Source organism: Lingula anatina, chromosome 2 (genome assembly GCF_051362555.1).
Source record: "Lingula anatina isolate TDL-2025a chromosome 2, LinAna3.0, whole genome shotgun sequence".
Taxonomy (NCBI): domain Eukaryota; kingdom Metazoa; phylum Brachiopoda; class Lingulata; order Lingulida; family Lingulidae; genus Lingula; species Lingula anatina.
In genome coordinates, this window is record NC_141768.1 from 37,967,517 (window position 1) to 37,990,559 (window position 23,043).

The following is a 23,043-nucleotide window of genomic DNA, read 5'->3' on the forward strand; positions in this document are numbered from 1 at the left end:
GAACTTGTTTGTACTTCAAATTAAAGTTCGAGATTGCAGAAAATCCTGAAATTATATTTAACCTATTGTGGTTTATTATAGAACATAGCTTTGGACAATATTTACAATTTGTATATACATGATGGATGAAAATATCTATAATTAAAAAGCAGAAACCTTTTAGAAAAATGTCATATTACAAAATAAAAATTGCCTTCCTGAACCAAAGACGCTATGCATTTAACATCTTCATAGACATGATCCCAAACAAAGTTTCTGTATAATTTGATCATTCTTGACCGCAAACATGCTCATAATCTATGTAAAATCCAGCTTGTAAAATTGTCTTTTCCTTTGCATGGCATTGCTGCAAGTGTTATCTTCATTGAACTTCCAACATAGTAGGGGGCTTTGTTCTAACTTCCATGGTTGGGGTGCCTGGTTTGCGGCGCATAGAAGGTTGTGGCTGAGACATGGCTGCTTCATATGTTTTCTGAAAAGACCAAAAGATAATTTTTTAAAAGAAGAGAAAAATAAGTACAGATAGAAAAAAATTTCTTTGAGGGTATTCACAAACTCTGAATCACATTTGTTTTAAAGAAGGACTTGTTTCTATGTAAACTTACTCTTCTTTCAGTTCTCATCTTTGCATTGTAGAATGCAGCAGAATCTGGATTCTCCATGAGCAGTTCTCCTTGTAAACGGTCAAATTTTTCTTGTTCGTCTTCAGGCTGGAAAAGGAGAAAATTGATGAAAGAGACATCATTTAATGGTTACAATTATTTTACTTAAAATATTTCGCTGGGACTGTTACCTTAATATCCATACCCAGAATTTAATTAGTTATTAGAATTTTTATATGATATTCCATTACCAAATAATTATAAATACCACTGTACTTACCACTTGCAATGGGTATGGTGGCAGAGCTCCTGGTCTTAGTCCCAGCCCCATAGCCATGCTGGTCTGAAGTTCATCTGCTGGCAGTAAGAAGCTTTCTGCATACCAATCATCAAATTCTGAAAAAAAAATTGAGCTTTTTTAAAAAACAACAACAACAATACACACATGCTTCAAGGGTTACAAATATCACTTTCAAGCAAATAGTTTTTAAAAACCAATTTATTTGTTCAACTCATGTACTTAATTCACTGCAAATTATTGAGCTTCAGTACCGTTGTAAATGTTTTGTGTACCTTGAATTAACCTCTGCCGACACTGATCCACCAGTTTCTGGCAGTACTGTACTTCTGATTTGAGGTTTTTGAGCTCTTCATGGTCTGTCCTATAATTCTGCTTAAATTCCTTCAGCTGTTTGATCTCAAGAAACTCTTCCTCACTAATTATAGTCTCCCCATCTTCATTATAGGTAAATCCTGCATGGGAATAAGGATGAATATAGCAACATAAATTTCAAGTTATATGATCTTGCATTCCACTAATGTTTAAAAAACATTTAAAAGAGAGGGAAATCATAAGGATCAGTGAAGTTATGTCAAAAGAATTACCTTGTGATTCTCTTTCTCTTTTCAGTGCATCCAGTTTATCCCTAGACTTATCAATTTCCACTTTTGTAGAATTGATCTGTCTTGCCAAATCTGCATATGCCTTTTTCTTCACAGCAAGGATCTCTGTAAGAGTTAAAGATACAATTAATAGGAAAACAGCTGATTATCTTATTTAAAATGGGAAGGCACTCCGAAGATTATTTCTTCATATTGTTCCGAGATGTGCTGATACTTCAGTACTGTTGCAAACTTGCAAATGTTTTTTTACTGTTGCAGAGCCTTGTTTCATTCTTACCTTTATTTTCTGACAGAATTCTGTTGATCTCACTCCCCCTCTCAGCTTTGAACTCTTCAAATGCCACAGTCCTGGGTGGAGGGGTGCTTGGTCTTTCTTGCTGTACTGGAGCAGGGGCTGGGGGAGCAGTGCTACTGGGAGTGGTAGGTTCTCCAGCCTCTCGCTCATCCTTCTTCTCACCAGAGGGGGTTTGAGGGGAGATGATATCCTGGGCTTTAGCACTGTGGGAGGGACTGAGTGGGCCTTTGGCAGTGGGACTGTAAAACAGAGTATTTAGTGTTAGTGGATTTTACACTTTTGTAATCAAAGGGTAGTCAAATATCACAGTCAAATATCATTGTTTTGTAAAATACAATCTGTGCTGTTTCATAACTGACAGTATCTTCAATAAATCTATCTGCAATCACCTTGCTCTTTCCCTTGATTTCCTTTTCAGCGAAGCCTTCTTTATTGCACTGACTGTTGCCGATTGTTCTGCTTTAGCACTCTTTGGTGCCACACCCACTCCAAAGCTCTGCCCATCTGCCTCACCAACCAATGTGCCATCATCTGTGATAGCTACTCCAGCCTGCAATCAAATAAATTCTTCTGAGGTAAAAAACAATATTTCCTTGTTGAAGCTTTAAGATTATTTTAGAGGTTGCAAACAAATCCAATTAAAGGGTTCCAATACAAACGGCTATCTATCATAAATAAGTGAAAATGTACTCTTATTGTTTTTTTTTTTATCTCCTACCTTTTGTGCTGCAGCAATAGAAGCTGGGTCTGTTTTGTCAACTAAGGTGTACTTGACTCTTAGCTTCTCCTCTATTTCTTTTTCCATTTGGCTGTAAGAAAAATGAATAAGATTATTAATTTCCTCCTTTCAGGAAGCAGTATTACTGTTCAGATAAAATGAACATAAATCAACAAATTAAGTTTCATAAGGTCATATTATGAATGTCAGAGTACCCTAACTTTTTGCATAATAATAGCAATAACAATGGTCATAATGATAATATCTAAGAAATATAACTTACCCATAGAGTTCCTTAAAAGAATCAAACACACCTTGGATTTGCCTCACATTCACAATCTGGAAAAAAAATGAGAACATGAATTTACATAGTTGAATAAGAAAAAATCTTATGAAACAGTTTCATAAAAACTTGTTCTTCAATCTGGGGTCTTATAACCAATTGTAGTGTTGGACAGAAGGACCTAAGTCTAAGTGTATGACAACTTCTGTAGCATTTATTGGTAATTTATATATCGTTCTACAATGATAATTTATTTAACACTCACATCTATTTCATCCAAGGACCCTTCCAGGTATCTCCGGACTTGCTGTTTGATCTCATACTTCTGCTGCTCTGACAAAGGCTCATATGTTACCATGCTGCGATTGGTCTATAAAAGGAAACAGTACAAGTAGGTTATTCAAGTTTAATGAAAAATTGTCATAATGCTATCCATTTATCACATTTTACTTCAATTCTAAATGTTTGTTATTTTATTGGTTAAATCCAGTAACTTACCAGTGTATCATGCATGGCTAACTCATTTCTTAGGTGCAGTATTTCCTTTTCCAGTTTCTTAACCATGATCTGAAATGAGAATTTTTTAAAATATTTAACAGCATGAAAGCATTGTTTTTGACACAAAGGCACTTTATTCAGAGTTAAATATAAAAATACATAAATAAAAAATCAAATTTGTTAACAGTATTCAATAGAATAAACTAAATTATAGATGTATATACCAAATAAAAACTTACTGCTGGATCATAATGTTCATTGATGGCAGGTTCATTGGCTACACACATCATTCTGGTGGCAAAGCGTAGAGTGGAGATCTGCAATGATAAAACCACAAGTTAACAACAACTATTTTTCCCCAACTGCCAAAATTTATCTATGTAAAGTATTATTTGTTTCTCAGACACATTCATCAACTCTGTCAGTCCTCTTTGCAAAAAGAAGTTAAAAAGTATTTCCCACAAAATGCTTATTCACTACATACACTGTTTGTGCTTTTTTAATCTACTGGGTCATAGTTTACTTACAGTCTCCTCAATTTGTGCTGCTTCTCCCCAGACATTAGCAATGAGCACAGTGCTGCAGGTGCCTCCAATGGAGTCCTTGAGACAGTGTGTGAGCTTGGTCTGTCTGAAGGGCACGTGATCACGCTTTCTGTCTGCCAAAGCAATGACTGTTTGCTCCAGGAAGGACAGAGACTTGTTGATATACATGGCTTCCTGTTGTGTTTTCCCACCAGACTGGAATTATCATGGAAACAACGATGGTAATTAAAGAATGCAAAAAAAAAACAAAAAACAAAAAAAAAAAAAAAAAAAAAAAAAAAAACTTATTAATCCTATGAAATTAAATCAAGAAGAAGAATGGGAGTGAACAATAATGATTATTTATCTAAGACACAGACAACAATATATTTGAAGTTCAAACTATCAATACCTTTGTTTTCCCTAGTCTTTCTGATCCTGCCAGATCAACAAAATTTAATTTGGATGTTGTATATTTAGCTGTGGACTGTACACGGGACCTGGACTCTATGTGGACGGTAAAAATACAGTGAGATCTTGAGGACTGTTTATTCAAGGAATGAGTTGCAATTGCACGATTAGTCTCACCCTGAAAATGACAAAAAAATTCATGTTAGAACATCAAATTTTCTCAAAGGTTCTGGCAAATTATTTTTAGTAGTGCATTTAGCTTGAATATGATATTTATCTATATTGATACTATAATTTATTTTCTAAATGTATTTTAGTTATACCAAATCATTATCTCATCTGTTATTTATTGATTTATTATTTCATTTGTAATTGATATTTCAATTGTAATTTATTGTATACATGCAATCCATTTAGTAAATATGCAACCAGCAAACTTAAGTGCTATGATTTTTAAAAGAATACAAATACAAGGTTAACTTTTGAATTAAGACATTGGTCATTCTAAAAATATGGTATGGAAAAATATATGTACCTCAAACAACAAATTCAAAGCTTCCTCTTCACTTTGGGCTAAATGTGTGGTCAATCCTTTGACATACACTACACTGCCTTCCTCAGCAATAGTCATTTGTTGTCCTTGAGAGGCATTCATTGTCTCCGGAAGAGATGACAACAGATCAAACATTGTTTCATTGTAAATTTCTAAATAAGATATCCTAACATTGATGGCGTACTCTGGTCTGTCCTCAATTTCTCTGTATAACTGTGAAATGGCTCTTGGAATAAGTCCACGGTGGCGGTAATTTTCTGTTGCTCCAGTGACAGTAAAAGTTTTTCCAGCTCCTGTTTGACCATAACACATCAATGTACCTGCATAGATAAAGTTGGGTTTGTTATTCTTATAGCTCTCTAAATATGTTCTTTTAAAAGAATCAAAAATAGTGTTTCAGACTCTATAACAAAATATAATTAAATGTTTCTGACAACAATTTCATGAATAATCCGCACTGTTACTTAAAACCAGTTTTTGTCAAGCAATTAATACATACATTAAAACCCAAATTTTATACGTTAATGAACCGATAAATATCAGAAATCAATTGAGCTTACCATTAAACCCTTCAAGAGCTTGTGTCACCATATTCTGCCCAACTGTCTGATAGACTTGTTCTTGGCTTGCATTATGCAAGATGCCATCCATTCCAAAGGACCAATCCAATATCTGGTTATTAACAACTCCTTGTTTCTCATCTCGTTTGCAGTGGATATTAATTGTCTAAAAGAAAATCAGAATGGATGTTGTCATGAAGACCAATGAAATATATTTTATCTGTATGCTGATAAATAAAATTCATTTGAAATAATTCTATGAAGTTGTCTTTTAATTTTAAAATTCTTGTTATTAGCAAGAGGGGAAACTTACCTTTGAATCTGGTTGTAGATCTATAATGTCATGTGCAAACTCTGGTGTGGGTCTAATACGAACCCACACTTTCACATTTTTCCCCTTGTTACTCATTTTTGTGTGGATTAAACTGAAAGAAAACAAAACTGATACTGTTTACACTGTGTGGAATATGCACTTACGTGGCAGCTAGGACACACAAAATCAAGGCAACAATTTATGCAACAATAAATCAATATCAGTGATCTCGATTCATTGCATTCACAGACTCAGCCGAGTCAACTCAAAAGCAAAATGAGTGTTTGTTCATTAGATCTAAGAGAAAAGAATTCACTAGAAGCTGTTCTTTTTTTTTTTTTTTAATTTTGTACCTACTTCCTGCAGCCAGTGCATGATATTATCACATGCACAACCATACCAAACAGAAAACAATCCAATGTACTAAATATAACTTAAACAGTGTGCAACATACATTTAGCCACCAGTGTAACCCTGTAGATGTGCCTGGAAACATTGAAAATTGGAATAAAAGTAATCAAACTCAAGCCTAAAAAAGTGATTATTAATTTCAAATTACTTTACTTATCTGATGAGACCAGTAGCAATTTAAATAGCCATCTTCTTTGGTTTAATCATATTTATTTTCTCTACCATTAAATAATCCTACATCTTATATTATAATCTATTAGGATAGTACCATAATATGTATTGGTGCATACTTATTTCACAATTTCCTGGTTAAACTAAGTCATATTTGTAAAAGACAAGTGGCTTTCATGATTTTTTTACATTGGCAGAAGGGTGTCAAACACAATCAAAAAGAAAAAAAAATTGTTTTAAAAAAGCAGGTTCTGATTTAAATACATGAGCATGTACAATGTATGAAATTCAGTGTGAAAAGCTGTATGTACCCGTATTATTGAATATTGTAGTTACAAAAACATTACAAACAGATAATCTAAAACTTGCAACACATTTTTGCAGGTTTACCATTTCTGTACATTAGAATAAATATAGTGTAACTGATCTGTAGGAGCTCTTATATTTTAAAAGGACTGGCTATAATGCAATATTGCATTAACTGACAAACAATTAAGAGTCCCATTTTGGTGACAGTGGCCAGAAAAGCAAACCTAGCTAGTCTTAATTTTGGTACTTGATTCAGAAAAGGTAGTGGTGTTTGTTTACTGTCTTGAATGTTGTTGTTATTCGTTGTCATAGATTCAAAATTTCAAAAAAGTAACATTAAGTAATTCATGGTGGCAGTAGTGTTAATGTTATACTCCTCTTCTATGGAGTCAGTAGTTGCGGTACAGTAAAACGAAGTGGCTACTTAAAAACTCATCACACCTCTTATTAGGCTATAAAAACATCAGGATATCAATGCAAGTATGTCAGAAATAAATAGTGTTTTGTTGTCAAAGACAGTGCAAGAACATATTTCAAAAATGTCACTTACTTGCAAGAACATAAAATATTTTGGTCAATGCTTCTCTTGCTCCTGCTGGTTGTTATGCATGTTGTCAAGCTCACTGCGCTTGCGTTAATGGTATTTTCACGCGTGGCATTGCGAGAAGAAGTTGTTTTCAAGATGGCTGCGCCCATAAATTGAAAATTAGGAAAACCCCGGAGTGTTTAATGTTTCGTTAGTAATGTGGAGCTGGTTTTAAAAGTAAAAGTATGCACGACCCAACCCAAAGGTGAGTGAATCAAGTTCATTTAAATGTCGTTTGTTTAAAAAGTGTGTTGTCCCTGATTTTTCTCAAATTCTACCTAATTTTTCATCTTGTTTACACTGTGTAGTACTTTTGAAAGCTTTCGGTGTATCCACTTGTTCACGACAGTGTGCAGTGTGAATAAGTTTACACTTCTGTAAATGATTTGCAATAAGAATGCATGATAGTATGACATTGTTGTTACCCAGGCAGTATCGTGGACGTGCACAATTGTATGTGACGTTGAATTAAAAAGAATATTTCCTTTCATGTTTATATTCTTCCTGGATCAAAATAGCATTGTGTTGCCTATATAGATATATGGTGTAAGATAATTAATTTCAGGACAGAAACCTGCAAATGATTTCCCATTGACAACCATACTAAGAAATGCCTGCAAAACTGCATGAACAAAATAATTAGCTGGATCAAAATACTTTGGTGAAACATGTCCTACGGGGGCGTATCCAGAGATATTTTCCGACTGTCTTCCAAATTATCTTTGTTGATCCATCTTCCATTTTGACCATCTTCCGACAAGAAAAACATTAGATGGCTGACAATGTAAACTTGAAAATCTGACCGTCTGCCAGAAGACCCAGGAGACGGCCTAAATCCGCCGCTGTCCTATCCCCATTGGATAGCAAACACACTGACATAACTCCCAATGGCACCAATAGAAGTGCTTATTTTCTTACCAGCAGAAGTTGAACACGTGGACCCCTCTTGTTTGTAAACAAACCACTGCATCGCTCATAGTCAGTAGCTCCCTCTGCCAGAAGTCCCACTCTGCATGACACCTGTGCTTGGTCCCAATTAAAAAATGGGTAGTAGTTTACACCCTTGCTTGCTGTGCTGGTTGACACCAAAATTAACCCTAACAACACACAAGAAATGTCAGGAAAAATATTGGATAAAAATCAGTTATTTTTCCCCACAGTGCTACATTTGTCTACAACAGTCCATGATTGGTCTATTTGGTGGTTGCTGCCCCGAATGTCACAAAATGAATGGTTAAGAGTCAAATAAGATGGTTTAAAATAAGCATATGAAATGTATTCTACCCAAGGCAGTACTCACTGTAAATGTTAAAAAAAAAACTGAATTCCTAAGTTTGTGTGAAAGGAAAACTTTGTAAAGCATATAACACAAGCCTAGACAATGAAGTTTCCTATAGGAATTATAAATGTGTTTTTTTATTATAATGTAGATATACTTCTTTAAAAGGCTTTATAATTTTTATAAAGCTTCATAGGACCATTTTAATCAAGTTTTGATGCCTTCGCCCTCAAAATTGAAATGAGACATCTTCTATAATTTTGCATCATTTTATGGAATTGTCAGCAATTAATGAATGAATATTGGTATGGTTTTTCTCAGCCAACTACATCAGTCAATGCAGGTACACTCGACCAGAAAAAGTTTGGAACATTGTTATTTTGTATAATTATAAAATAACCATATGGGCTAAGGTAAATATTTTGACCAAATATTGATGGATAATGCACCCATCATTCATTATTTTTTTGAAATTTTGCCAGGAAAGGAATTTTGTATGAATTGCAGTAACATTTTTGAATGTGGGGTCAAATTTCATTTTCACAAATCATGCAAATGGAATGACAAAGTTTTGAAGTTTGAGCAAATCTTGAGAAGAAACTTTAAAAACTTTTATTTTTAGCATAAATACTGTATACTTACAGTTAAAATTAACTCTTGAGGTTGCTTGGCATCAGTATTGTGTGAAGATTCCACTGTATATTGTCAAGACTTGCTCAAACTTTTTCATGGATATGCAAATGCAGTGGTCAACAAAGTTTTTTTTTATTATCATCATCATTATTATTGTACTAGTACTGCATTTCACATGTCAAGTTGAATTCACCTTCTCATGTCCTTTTGAATTGATATAAGTAACAGTTTCAAGCTTGGAATTTTTAAAGCAGATACTGATATCCATAGACTAATAAAAATAATAACAACAAGAATTCTCTCCCTCCTAAACAAAACATCAAGTATTTACTAGTATGTAGTTGTTTACAGTGCTCAGCCAAAGTCTGCACTGACATGCAGATTTCTACTTTATACATTTGTTAATATGCAGATTCTACTTATCATTGCATCACATCTTGGAGTTTAGTTATATACAAAGGTTAAGACAAAGCCATTTTTGTCTTTGAAATGAAACTTGGCATACGTCAAGGCATTCAGTAGTAATTAATGCTTTTGCATTGTATCATGTGCCAATACAGCCTGGTGTGCATGATGCAGACCTTGGTTACTTTTTAGTGATTTGGAAGGAACCCAGTGCAATCTCTATTCATCTGCCAATAATTAAGTTGTAAGACAAGTCTTTGTGTAGAGTCAAAAGTGACAGCATGTGTAGGGTTCCAATAAAAGTGAACAACAAACAATCAATGTAGTCTAGTTCCTTTAAGCATTTATTTAACAGCATTCCCTGAGTTTCTTCAGGAGCTAAAGAATCTGAACTGATATAGTGCATTATAGTTGCTGTCATAAATTTATATACATGTGTTGTTTACAATTCAGGTTAACATTGAAGTTGAAAACAAAAATTCTGTTGTATACAGTAACATGATTAATATAACAACATAAATGCCATTAAGCTAGAATTTCACAAATGGATCTGTATGCAATTCACACTTAAATCTAAATGTTTATACAAAAAAGTTTATATTACCCTATTTACAGTAAATAAAAACATTTTGGCAAGTAATTATCTCAGTCACTATACTGAACAGCTTGGTATACTATTAATCTAATCTTGTTGTATGTGTGGCATAAAGATAGATACGGTAATCAACTTTTGCACCTAAGGTTTGGTGAAGTAGCTGTTTGTTTTGATAATGTGATTGAAAACTGGACTACTAACTTTAGACCTATTTGCTGACCTGAAGGTTACATTTTGGTAGTCCTGAAGATGGTTTTTATTTTGCATGATACATAACTATGATATCTTCTGAGTGTTTTTCTTTTATAGAAATTACAGATAATGTCGCTATATATCTACAGGAACAGCCACCTAGGAAATGCTGGTTTAATGGATGTGGGAACATCTTAGGCTCCAATCGCCTAATTCTTAGACTTTTTGTATGATGATTTAGACTTGGGACACAATTTTACATAAGTGCTCTTGTATTATTCAATTGAATGTCTATCTTGCTGGAGACTGCTTTAATTTGGATCCACAGAAAAACAAATAGGTATTTCATTTATGTTCATTGGTTATCATTAAATATTCTTGATAAACGTCTAATGCTTGTCTTTTTATTTTTTAAAAAGTGATGATTTATATTTTGTGCGGACTTTATTTCTGCTGTGGTTTGAAATCAGATCCTCATCTCTTCTTGGGCGTGGCATAGAGAAGCTGCTGTAGTCATAGCTCACAGAGCCCTGGCTAGGCCTGGGAAGTGAGTTACTTCTGTGTTGGTATGAAGATGATGAGGATGGAGTAAGACTTGGCCTTGGCAGAGAGTTAAAAAGTCCATCGTGATGATTGTTTGCATTGTGGAAAGTGAGAGAAGGTCTACGGAAAAAGGTCTGAGACACTGTGCTGCTGCTTGATGCTGAATCTCTTCTTGTTGCCTCAGGAGCAATTTGTAGGGGAACCTTGGCAGACCATTGTCCTCCAGAGCCAGCAAAGTCTACGCGTGCCTTGAGGGTGTAAGTCACAGTTATCAGTTTACAGCCAGGAAGGTGAGATGGCAGCAGATTTCGAGGCAATTCAAGTGCAAATTCGTATCTACTTATATGTACACCTGCTGCAGTCATAACCTCACTGTCTCGACGATGGCGAGTAAGAAGGTTCTCTTCAATTCCAGCTATATCAGCCACAAATGTTCTCATGGGGTTGACTGTGGTCACTTTTTGCTCTAAGTCTATTTTTCCTCTGACAGGTGGTTTATTTGTTTTAGCATTGATCTCAATGTGTAGAATGATGCTGTCTCCAACGGAATATGCACTGCGATGCAATTGCAACTTCACTACACCATCATTGCTCTTCAATGGCTTCAGTATGCTGGAAGTTAAAACATCTACATGCTGAATAGGTGTGAAGGCCCCAGGCAGGTCAGTTATACTAAATGGCCGCTGGATTACAAAAGGGTGGGAATCCTCCTGCAGGATACGGACTTGTTGACGCAAAAAGCGCTTCCCTTTTGTAACTTTAGTCATAGCATAATCACATATTCTGGCCTCTACTGCATACCCAATGTGGAAACTAAACTTGTCCAAGGGTGCCACATAATCTGTTGAAGATGGTATGTCTGTTGGCAGATGATACTGGAACGCAGTGGCATACCTGCCTGGGTGGAGCACAGTTATCACAGAGTTGTCTGGCGAACCAGCCATAAATGTCCTCTTGAAGACATAATTCTCTAGTCTGGCCGAGGAATGTCCCCAGGAAATAACACCCTCTCCTTTGACAACCACCTCAATGAATTGCAGATCCAGTGGGTTTTTCACATGCAAAATGATTTGCCCTTTGACGTAATCACCTGGGGCGTAGACAGAATCGGGATTGTCTGAGTCAAACAAAATAACTTGGAATTTGGTGATAGTCTGCTCGAGGAAGGAGGGGGCTTTTGAAGTTTTGGTGATGACAGAGACGCCTCCTCCCTGTGTCTGGGGTTGGTCTGAGTGGTTGTGAGCCACAGTGTGAACCACCTTGTTCCCCGGGACATGGTGAATACTTGACTTCATGGTGCTAGGGTAGCCTCGGTGTTAAAAGAATAAGATAGCTGAAAATAGATATATTAAGATGGATGAAAAGTTTGCCACTGATTTGCAGCAAAGTATCGAGATTTTCCATGTTGAGTCAAAACTGACATTTAAATTTACCAAATGTTGAAAGCACTGAAATTGGAGCTTTACTTATTACAGTTTGAATGATTGGAAATATTTACTTGAATTTATTTATTTTGATATACATGAGCTATAGCTAAGATTGACATTCATGAAAAAGTTTATCTTTATGGAAATAAATAATTGTAAAGCTGTTACTATTGAAAAACCTGCACATGAATACAAAATAAGGCCACTGTATGATTAACAAGCAGTTGTGAAAAAAAAAAATGAAAAATGCTCTCTTGCAACACTTTGGTTGTGGAATAAAATATTTATGAAAAAGGTCAGTTGTTTTAACTCTAGTTATGATAAAGGTAAATGAAATTGAGATAAATTTGATAAATTTTACTACTTACTTGGGTTTCTCATCGTCAAACACGTCCTCTCCAAACGATTTCGCCCGTAGAACTGATGATTAGTATGTTGTTGGTCTGTGTCACGCAGCTTCCTGTCAGTTACGGCCTTGCAGCATTGCCAAGGCGGCATGACATCAGTACCCAGTTTGTACCACCGCCTTGAGGGAGAGATATGGAAATGCATATGGTCTGGAGACACAAACTACTAGTTGATTAGAAATGGAAATGTTTCATTACAGTAAATCCACATTTTTGCATATAACTGCATTTGGGCAGTTTCACATGTTATGTTTGCAACAAGGCAGGCTAAATTTTCACAAGTGTTGATTTGTGAAGTGTGTATTTGAGCTGTCATGCTTGATGAACTTTCTTACAGGCTATAGATGCAACTTATAAACTGAGTGGGGAAACTCTGAGATTTTTTTTTGCTTAGAAGGTTAAGATGTTATGATTCATGAAGAATAACCATACGTGTGCTTGTATCTAAGGGATTGGTATACTTTGATTGCAAAATTTTGAGTAAACAAGATGTATTGTTATGATGAATTAGTTCTCCTTAATTACTTTAGTTTGTACTTCATTTATGACATCATTAGCATCTCTTGCTGGTAACAATTTCTTTTTAAGATTATAAAAGAGCACTGAGAATGCATACAAAAGGTGCAGCATGATATTATAATACTGAAGCATTAATATGCAACCTCTTAATTTTCTTTCTAAGTTATGTACAAATATTCTATACAAGAACAAAACAACAGGATTGCCCTAAACCATTCACTATAAGTACAGAATTAGCAGCTAGGTCTCATTATATACCCTCCTGTTAAATAGCACACTGATTTCTGTCATTCCAGTGAAGAAAAGAACGAGGGTCAGGTGGCCATCTGGCATGGCTATCCCACAGGTGACCTCCTGGTGTCACCTGGCCCTCTGCTGTCGAGGACTGTCCACAGTGTGGCAGTGGGGGACAAGCACATCATCTTCTTGACCACTGGTCACAAGGTGTACAGCCAGGGAGACAATAGTTTTGGTCAGCTTGGCATTGGGACTATAGGTACATTACAGAGCGTATTCAGAACAGCCGACTAACAGATCCAAGAATCAAATACAGTCGACCTACTTGAATGCTTATTGCGTAATCCACGCAGGGTGTTCATTGTCTTATTGAGAATTAGGTATTAAACTTTTTAGTGGGTCACAATATTTGATATTTGGATCTGTTAGTCCACTGTTCTCAATGCATTCATATATTGCGCTAAAATATGGTTTGAAATTAAACAGCATTGGGAATAAGGAGCTATCTATAGATACCTTACATCATTTGACTTTGAAATGAAATGGCTGATGAAATATTATTTATAAGCCCTCGTACTGTAAAATAAATGCATTTGTTACAGGCACTTAAGGTCTCGTCTGCCATTGAAATTGGGTGTTACCATTTCTGTAATTCTATCTAGGGTGTGCTGATGATCAACTATTTTGCAATTTCAGGTGGTGAATGCAAAGAGACATCCCTGATCAAAACATTTGAGGGTATGTGTCGGTGTGTTTTATGATGTGCTATATTGGCTTAATTAACAGTTGTTAGAATGCATTGAATGTATTCAGGCATAATGTTTTGCTTAGCACATATTTTGCCTTTGGCAGGTGGTATGTGTAATTGTTCTAGATTTTTTTATGGTTTGATTGAAGTATTTAAGAGTGACGTAGTCCTCAATATATATGGTAATTTGTCTAATGATTTTTTAGTACTTTTACCAGTTGCATATAAGCCTCCCACATGTTCCTTGTTGTCATTTCAGGACACGATGTCTGCTATATTTCATGTGGGAGTAACCACTCTGGTGCAGTGACTGGGGATGGGCATGTGTTTTGTTGGGGAACTTCCAAAAGTGGGCAGTGTGGAAGTGGTCAAGCAACAGCTGTTCCTCTGCCAACTAAAGTTGAAATTAAAGAGCCAGGAGGGATCTGCGTTCATGGGATCCAGGGCCAGAACCGTGAGGTGTGCATGCTTCAGGTGGCATGTGGAGACACACATACCTTGGCGCTATCAAATAGTGGGGAAATCTGGGTGTGGGGCGCTGGCTGTCAGCTGGGGTTGAACACTGAGAAAGAATGTCTGGTTCCTCAAAGACTCGACTTTTTGCATGATAGATTTGTGATTCAGGTGTCTGCTGGTGCCGAACACAGTGTGGCTCTAATCAAGAAGTCATCTGATAAGAAGACAAAAATAGTGTCAAATGCCCCTGAGACTCCACTTGTGAAACCCGTAGTGCATCCCATTACTCCCTCCACATGCCCCATGTGTGAAAAAGAAATATATAGCATGAAAGAAGAAGGGGATACTTGTATTATAAGTGATGATCACAAGTGCCCCTTGGGTCTAGCACTTGATTCAGAAAAAGCTGACCGGGTTTCTGAGAGTGGTAGCGAACCTCCCAAAAGACTTGAGAACGAATTCATGGACTCAGTTTGGGTTCTCAGAAACGGTGATAAGGCTCCCTCTACTAGTCCTTCAACTGCAATTGCTACTGCTGTTAGTTATACCGAGACTGTTCCTAGCAATAAAGAAGCAACATGTGACACCAAAGTAGTTTGGGAAGTACAGAACTATGAAGAAAATGCCTCACCTAAGGCTCAGGAAAAACAAAATACAACCACTACACAGGATAGTGCTGCTGACAATCATCAAGAAGAGGATCAGGGAAGTACAAAGGTGATAAGTGCATCAGAAAAAACTGAAGCATTTACGCAAAGTGTTGCACTGGAACAAGAAAAAAATAGTTCATCTCCAACAATACCTGATACCACTGCTGAGTCTGAAAGTGGAAAACAAGATGTAGAGATGGTTCGAAGGAGAAGTGGTGCATTTATTGATGAGCAATTCTCACCATCGGGTTCTAGCATACCTAAACAATCATTATTTCCACATGCGATGGATAAAGAGACTGATGATGTCTTCTGTGAAACCCCTGAGAGAGAGGTCCATAGGTCGCGAAGTTCGTTTTTAGGTGATGTCAATGGTGCAAGGCAATACTTATCAAGAACATTATCATTAGAACAAAGTTTGTCAGATGCTGATTCACCTTTGAAAAAAGATGTTGAACCTTCTCCAGAGAAAGGAAATGCCTTAAAAAGCCAAAGAAAGAGTGTCAGCACAACAATTGCAAATTTTGCTTTTGTTTCACATTTTAACATTGAGTTAGAGGATAGTTTTGAGGCCGGCGGAAGCACAGATTCTTTGCAAAATTCCTTCGAAGATCAAAGCAATAGATCCAGCAGTAGATCATCTACTAGTAATGAGGGTTCTCCTTTGTCAGGGGCAAAGTTGGTTCGCAGGGCTTCTGATTTTATTGGAACGTCACAGTCATGGACTGCAGCCGAATATAAGAATCAACGAGGAATGCGACACTCTTTATCCTTAGACTTCAAGAAATCAGGAGAGGAATTTACTAGATGGAAGAAGCTTTCACAACCAGTATGGGAGGCAAGAAAGAGACAAAACAGTGAGTATTCTCCCAATGTATAGTCATAAATGTGTAAAGGATAACCTCATGGCCTCAAGAAAAAAATCTTTACCTGAAGCAAATACAAGCGTCATGGGAAATGAGCTTGGGATTTCATCTAGGTTTCTTATAGTGATGTGAAAATTCACAAACCTGAAAATGTTGAAGAGTGTCATTTTTATGAAGGAGAAAATAGTCTTGAACAGTTTTAAATTATGTATACTAGTGTGTGTGTATGTATGCATGTGTGCACGTGTAAGTGTATGGGCATTGAGCTGGAGTTATAAATAAAAAGCAAGATTAATTGGATTGTAAAGCATAAAATTATATATATAGCTGAAAGAAATTGATAGTCCAAGACATATTATTGCCCGTTTGTCATCCTAATGGTTACCTTCTAGAGATGACATACCTGCATCTAGGCACAAGTCATTTTTCTGTATATGATGATTAAAGTACAAGACAGCCCACAACCCATCTGTTTTAGTTATAGTTATCCTGAAGCTATGAAAATGACAGTAATAGCTTGCCTTAAATTTTTTAACATATGAAATTATAAATTATGGCATATTTTATACCAATGAATGAACTCTTAGGGACATACTGTTGCTTATAGTTAGTAAAACAAAAGTTAATCAATTTTAAATGATATGATGTGTTTTTAGTCTGAGGAATTTTTTTTGAAAAACATTTCTATAATGTAAAATGGGATATGATTAATTGATCTCTAAATTGACCGTTGAACACCATGGGCCTTAATACCAGATTGTAATGCCTCTCACCGAGTTGGTGACTTCAAAATTTTGGTCTTAGTCATCCTCCCACACATTTAGGTTGGGCAGTTGAAAGACTTATGCCTAAAGCATTTTTGATACTAAAATACTAGTTTGATCCTTTTTTTTTAGATCCACACCTTTAATTAATTCTAAAATAACATTGCTGCAGTACATACAATATATAGCTAGTTGAAATACTAGTCTTATATTGTGATCAATAACAGACCTTTTATACCTTTGTCTAATTTTGTTTCATCACTGAATATTATCTCCTGCATAGAACATGCAGTGGAATGGTTTATAATAATTATAAATATGGCTTAGTTTTGGTGTTAAAATGGTGTTAATTTTACCACTAAAAATTGTCAATAGGACAAGTGATATAATAATCATGCTTAAAACATTTTGGGTGTGCTTTTGGTGGACATATATTGATATTCTCACAATTCATTCTAGCTGAAGTCTATTTGGAGACAGAGGTGTGGACTTGGGGCAGGGGAAAGAAAGGACAACTGGGACATGGAGACATGTTGAATAGGTATTTTATATGATGGTGCAGTTAATGGTTTAACCAGACAAATTGATGGGAACAGATTTTGTATTTTAATACTACTAAACTACTACATACAATTAAATGGCAAATGATCAATATGTAGACTGCATGGTATTAAAATAACTTGTCTGGCATGTATCAAAGTCAGTATAAATGGTATGCACCAATTATTTAGCAAAATACTATTAGAAAAGAGAACAATCATGATATTCCTGTTTCAGAAACCAGCCATGCTGTATCAAATCCCTGAGTACCAAGAAAGTGATGAAAGTGAGTGCCGGCAGCTATCACACCCTGGCAGTGCTAAGTACAGGACAGGTGCTTTCCTGGGGGTCCAACTCTCATGGTCAGCTGGGGAGGACAGAAAATGAATACAGTCCAGGCAAAGTCAAGGTCTGTGCTTTTTATCGTGAGTTGAAAGGGTAAAATCAGAAATGGTAGCCACAGTATGGTATTTTGATAAAAAATACTTTGGTACTACTAACACAAAGATATTGCTGTGTATGAAGTAAATGTAAAGATACACAGTATAACTTATTTGATAAACATAGTTTTTCACGATTTAAGTTAGAAGTTTTGAAATATGTCAAATGTAGCATTTTGATATAAGTAAGACCTTTTGCTTTTTTGCAAATTTGGCAACCACAATATAATGAGAAAAGTTTGAAAATGGGATAGACACTTTCCACTGGATCCACGCATTTACTTATTATTTATTTTTATTTTAATTAATTTTTTTTTTGTCAAATAATTTAGGTTTTGTCCAAAGTTCATTTGTGGGATGGTGCTAGTGGCAGAGAGCATTCCTTATTTCTTGCTGACTGTTTAGGAGGAGGGCCACCAGAGGTTTACTACAGTGGGAGGAGGCCAGAGTAAATATCATTCTTAATCACTGATTGCAAGAAATGCCTGAAAATGAATTATGTATTGAAACCAACTTTTCTTAAATTCTCGTATTGACATTGAATTTCATCCAGATTTTTAAAAGTATTTATCAGTGGTAAACATTCAAACGCGACCATTGTATATCGTCAGGTTTTGATATAAACTTGCTATGTTCACTTCCAATTCATACCTCCATCAGTATACATTATACATTAAGCAAGTTACATCTTATTCAGTCAGACTGTATAATAATTTGTACTTTTTACCTGAAAGTGTCCAGGAGAGCTCCACCATGGTGGCACAGCCTATCAAACTCAATGTTGTAAGAAAGGTTAGACAAGTTAAAATTAAAATTAAATCATTTTGTGATACTTTCTAAAAACTTCTGCAGCAATTAGACACAGCTTCTATTGATCTGTTTAGTTAAGAAAATAAGTTTGAATTAAAAAGAATGATGATTTCCATATCAAAAACAACCCAGACAGCCTCAATAATCTGGCCCACGTCTGGCCCAGATCTGGCAATGTCTGGCAATATCTGGGCCAGATTTTGCCAGACACTTGCCAGATCTGGGCCAAGTCTGGCAAAGTCTGGCATTTATGCCACATTTTGCCAGACACTTGCCAGATCTGGGCCAAGTCTGGCAAAGTCTGGCATTTACGCCACATTTTGCCAGATGCTGCCCAGACTTGGGCCAGATATGGTACTTTCATTTTCAATTTTTATTTTCTATTTATTTATTTTTTATTGACCAGTGAGCTGAATGCATTGAACTGACGTCATTTGATAAATTTTGATTTAATTTATCTCTCTCTTTTTTCTTCAAAGTCCCCTCATAAGTGTGCTATTTGTTTAATTTGACTTGACATTTGAATGAATTCACTGATCTAAAACTTTTTTGGACTACTCGTTCCGCTGTTGTAAGATTCCGCTTTTTATGCTAAGCCGGTCAAGGACCCGGATGTAGCGTTTCTTAGAGTTATGGATATGAAAAAAGCACAAGCGTATCAAACTGATACAATTTCGTTGAGTGATTTGATTCGTGGTGCGATTTATTTCGAAGGCATCAACACTGGCGACGAGGATAAACACTAGTGCAAAACTGTGAGTCAAGTTTCTTTGAAAAAAATGGAGAAAAAATGTGAAATTACGGAATTCGAACCGTACAGAAGTCCGGAGACATTGGGTCACGCTCGACGCGATGGCTAGACAGTTTAAACTTTTCGCTGACGGAAAAAGATTGATCTTTTCAAAACCAACGAACGGCATGAATAATGAACAAAGATAGAAAATTAAAAATACATGACAAAGGAGACGCGCGCTTATGTTGTATTCAGCAGGGACAGGTGTACAACTTACAAGATATTTTCAGGACTCTCCCAAACACAGGTTAGAAACATGAATATACATAAGACAGTTAACGCTTTGAATGAAATTGGAACACCAGAAACTGAGTATGATGAAACTGAAGTCATTTGACAAACCAAGCCAGTCTAAACATTACGAGTTTAGACATGAAAAACGAAGTAGAAACTCCCTGACTGAGAAAACATGGAACGTTGGATCACTTTGCAAAACTCTGCAAAACTGAAACTATTATTCATGTAAATGACAGCTTTGAACATGAAAATCCAGGAGTGCATATATATTTGGTGTGGGAACCAATGCACAGAAGACATGGAGGAAATAGAGGAGGTGTTAATCTCAGTGTATTACCAGATTCAGGTGCATATTGTAATATCATTGATGAAAATACATGGAGAATGCTGAAATCCAAGAAAAATAAATGTGGCTCTTGTGGAGGACCAGAAAACAAACAGTATTATTCATGTACACGTCTGAGAAACCTTTAAAAGTGAAGGGAACATTTGAATATGACGTAAAGGCAAGCAAAGGAAGAGACCAGTAGTAGTGAAAGGACATGGGATTTGATATGAGTTGATTAGTTTTGAGAATTTTCAGTGTGGTTTAAGGAATAAAAGTTGGAGTTCATATGCTATTCTGCAAATGTTTGAAAAGACATTTTAAAGACTGAACTGTCAATTAACATGTTTTGAAAGGACCGTTTCTCTCCAAGAAAGGAAGGGATGTTGTGTTTGGACTTGACATTTGAATGAACTTTTGTTAACTTGGTAGAGTTACTTGTTCCATTGTTGATTCCTTTAATAATTATAAGCTTGTCAAGGAGGCGGGTGTATCATTTCTTAGTGTTATGGATTTGAAAAAAGCGCAAGCATTGCAAACTGGTTCAATTCATTGAGTGATTTGATTCGTGATGTGATTTAATTCAAAAGCATTGATACTGGGGTTTGTTTTTGTGCACATGAAATTCTCTTTTAATTGTACATCTATATCTGTGCTGGAGTATACATATTTTTTTTTCAGAATTTACATGTATGTACAGTACTGTAGCCAGCATGTAAGTTGAATTGAAACAGTTACTGCATGGTTATTTATAATTTTGTTATAACTCTCCATCATCTAAAAAAGAATGTTTTTTCATTCATTATTCAAGATTTATTCATTACAAAACTATATTCATTAGTGATTATTATTATTAATGATATGTTTGAATTAGTTTAAAAATGACAATGTATAATATTATTTAGGTTGAGGTGTGCAAAAATATTTCCCCCTCAAATCCCCCCCCCCATGTACATGCATAATTAATTACAATTTTTGTAATTTGTGTTAATTCAGATTCGATGAGCAGCTTTGTGTTGAAAAAAAAATTGTTGTTATAACTGTTTTCTTTACATGTATGTAAGTGACATTTCCTCCTGTTAAGTGTCTGTATATTTGCCTTTTTGCAGTGTGGTTTTTTTTTTTTTTTTTTTTTTTTCAAACATACAAATTGTTTTGTACAAAAAGACAAGGAGTGGCCCTTAATTTGTTGCATGTTAGTTGCCAGCAAGGTTATATAATGTGTAATAATTTTGTTTAGGCTTTTAGCACAGAATAAATACTTGAATCTTGAATCTTGTATGTCTTTTTTTATAGTTATCTTATTGAATAATTAAAAATAATTAAAAAAAGAAAAAAAAAAAAAAACAATCTGGGCCATATGTGGTCCATGTCCGGCCCTAATCTGGCCCACATCCGGCATGCCATACCTTTGCCAGATATTGCCAGATCTGGGCCAGATCTGGCCACATGAGCAAATGTGAAATAATAAAAAAAAAACAATCTGGGCCATATGTGGTCCATGTCTGGCCCTAATCTGGCCCATTTGAATATGATCTGGCCCATATCTGGCCCACATCTGGCATGCCATACATTTGCCAGATATTGCCAGATCTGGGCCGACATCTGGCCATATGAGCAAATGTGGACTGGGCCAGATGTGGCAATGTCTGGGCCAGATCTGGCCCAGACATTGCCACATCTGGCCCACATGTGGCAAGCCATACCTTTTGCCAGACATTGCCAGACGTTGCCAGATCTGGGCCAGACGTGGGCCAGATCACTGAGGCTGTCTGGGAATACTGATATTATACAAACAGTGCATTTTGCAAGAAGTAAATGTATATCATGTTTTGTTGTTCCAGTGTGGTTGGGTGAGGCATTTAGCTGCAGGTGGCCTTAGTGTTGCTGTCTTCAACAGAAACACATCTAATCACCTGGCTGCCCTCCATGAGCTGGCCAGCACTGAGAGGACATTCTTTCATCATATGGCACTTATAGCCTCTGGAGTACTGAAACATATACTAATGTCAGGTAACATACACTTGTGTCTGGAAACATACACTCATGTCAGGTAACACATATATACTCATGTCAGGTAACATGCATTCATGTCAGGTAAAATACACATATCAGTAACATATACTCGTGTTAGGTAACATCCTTATGTCAGGCAATTTAAGGACCTATATTTAATGAATTAATAGTTTTCTTTCTGCAGTGGGGTTCAAAATTACTTGAATGACTATTTATATTTTAATGAGAAGTTTTAAGTCGTGAGATTTTTATGTTGCTTCCTTTATAAGAACTTCTATACTTTTGATTATAATGTCCTATGACATATATGGCATTTTCTAGATTTAATCATAACCATGCTTCAGGCAAATAAATAATGTGAAAACAAAACCATTATCATGTGGAAAAGTCAAATTTGAATTCTTTGTTTGTTTGAATTTATAACATTTCTTTTTTGTTTCAGAGCCTTTTGCATCTGAAGAGATTCATTCATCTGAACTTTCTATGAAAGTACTTTTTGATGCATTCACTGGGCTGTCTAGTGTGGTAAACTAAATTTACATATTTTTATTTATACTTTTCATGTAACTTCCTTTAGTATTTATCAGGACTTGGGAGTAAATTGTTACTTTATTGCTTTGATGCAGTATCAGTTATAACTTTTTTTTTTGTTAATTGGTAGTTGCTTGTTTTATATTTAGGTCTAAAAGTAAGTCACTATGTTCATTGTTATTGTTGATGTTAGATAATAGATGTTTGACAGATGCTTATTGTATTGTATAGTGATGCCTTTGTTTAAAAACCCAACTTTTTTTTTCAGATTGGCATGAATAGTGTGGGTTTGACCCGAGCTGTGCAGGGGTCCCTGTCTGTGAATGAGGTGTTCATGCTAAGACAACAGGACCAGCTCTTGTCCACATTACAGCATTACTCCAAGAGCTTTGGGGATGCTGTGGCCATTGGAGCATTTGACTGGAGTAGTAAAGTTGTCAGGTAAGTCTTGGACATTTGGAATGGTATGGCATTGGGAGATTTTGGAAAGGAT

At 35.8% G+C, this 23,043-nt stretch overlaps 3 protein-coding genes across 7 annotated transcripts in view; 1 reads left to right on the plus strand and 2 right to left on the minus strand.

Moving 5' to 3' along the window:
• Positions 1-51: 51 nt before the first annotated feature.
• Positions 52-7,252, minus strand: LOC106166855 (kinesin-like protein KIF9). 2 transcript variants are annotated; one of them, XM_087005238.1, is made up of 18 exons: positions 7,102-7,252; positions 5,661-5,772; positions 5,348-5,513; positions 4,770-5,107; positions 4,236-4,412; positions 3,827-4,039; positions 3,539-3,616; positions 3,300-3,368; positions 3,067-3,171; positions 2,802-2,857; positions 2,519-2,609; positions 2,190-2,350; positions 1,783-2,039; positions 1,488-1,610; positions 1,176-1,355; positions 883-998; positions 606-710; positions 52-472 (listed from the first exon to the last, which is right to left on the minus strand). In XM_087005238.1, exons 1-18 carry the CDS (start codon positions 7,245-7,247, stop codon positions 362-364), a joined length of 2,604 nt encoding a protein of 867 aa, XP_086861364.1. In that variant the 5' UTR covers positions 7,248-7,252; the 3' UTR covers positions 52-361. The 2 variants fall into 2 exon arrangements, with proteins under 2 accessions (XP_086861364.1, XP_086861365.1); XM_087005239.1 differs by lacking the exons at positions 52-472; positions 606-710; positions 883-998; ... (10 more) ...; positions 4,236-4,412; positions 4,770-5,107 and having other exon boundaries at positions 5,334-5,513; positions 7,102-7,247.
• LOC106163905 (alsin) overlaps positions 7,216-23,043 on the plus strand; it is a 35,458-nt gene continuing 19,630 nt past the window's right edge. Inside the window, exons 1-11 of one of the 3 annotated variants that reach the window (XM_024077524.2) lie at positions 7,216-7,342; positions 13,434-13,633; positions 14,071-14,112; positions 14,382-16,085; positions 17,318-17,399; positions 17,636-17,807; positions 18,171-18,286; positions 18,573-18,630; positions 21,848-22,016; positions 22,462-22,544; positions 22,819-22,991. In XM_024077524.2, coding sequence (XP_023933292.2) covers positions 7,323-7,342; positions 13,434-13,633; positions 14,071-14,112; positions 14,382-16,085; positions 17,318-17,399; positions 17,636-17,807; positions 18,171-18,286; positions 18,573-18,630; positions 21,848-22,016; positions 22,462-22,544; positions 22,819-22,991 — 2,819 coding nt within the window. In that variant the 5' untranslated portion in view covers positions 7,216-7,322. Of the gene's footprint in view, positions 7,343-9,785; positions 10,582-13,433; positions 13,634-14,070; positions 14,113-14,381; positions 16,086-17,317; positions 17,400-17,635; positions 17,808-18,170; positions 18,287-18,572; positions 18,631-21,847; positions 22,017-22,461; positions 22,545-22,818; positions 22,992-23,043 lie in introns of those variants that run through there. The other 2 variants (XM_087005234.1, XM_087005235.1) reach the window with 2 other exon arrangements.
• On the minus strand, positions 9,778-13,483 carry LOC106165395 (uncharacterized). 2 transcript variants are annotated; one of them, XM_087005243.1, is made up of 3 exons: positions 13,396-13,483; positions 12,580-12,737; positions 9,778-12,117 (listed from the first exon to the last, which is right to left on the minus strand). In XM_087005243.1, exon 3 carries the CDS (start codon positions 12,077-12,079, stop codon positions 10,646-10,648), a length of 1,434 nt encoding a protein of 477 aa, XP_086861369.1. In that variant the 5' UTR covers positions 12,080-12,117; positions 12,580-12,737; positions 13,396-13,483; the 3' UTR covers positions 9,778-10,645. The 2 variants fall into 2 exon arrangements, with proteins under 2 accessions (XP_086861369.1, XP_013399056.3); XM_013543602.3 differs by lacking the exon at positions 13,396-13,483 and having other exon boundaries at positions 12,580-13,057.

Coding starts and splice junctions, on each gene's coding strand:
- LOC106165395 (XM_087005243.1), bottom strand. CDS start 12,079: ATGAAGTCAAGTATTCACCATGTCCCGGGGAACAAGGTGGTTCACACT.
- LOC106166855 (XM_087005238.1), bottom strand. CDS start 7,247: ATGGGCGCAGCCATCTTGAAAACAACTTCTTCTCGCAATGCCACGCGT. Junction 2,858..3,066: donor GGTCCTTGGATGAAATAGAT/GTGAGTGTTAAA, acceptor TTTTTTTTCCAG/ATTGTGAATGTGAGGCAAAT. Junction 1,611..1,782: donor AATTCTGTCAGAAAATAAAG/GTAAGAATGAAA, acceptor TAACTCTTACAG/AGATCCTTGCTGTGAAGAAA.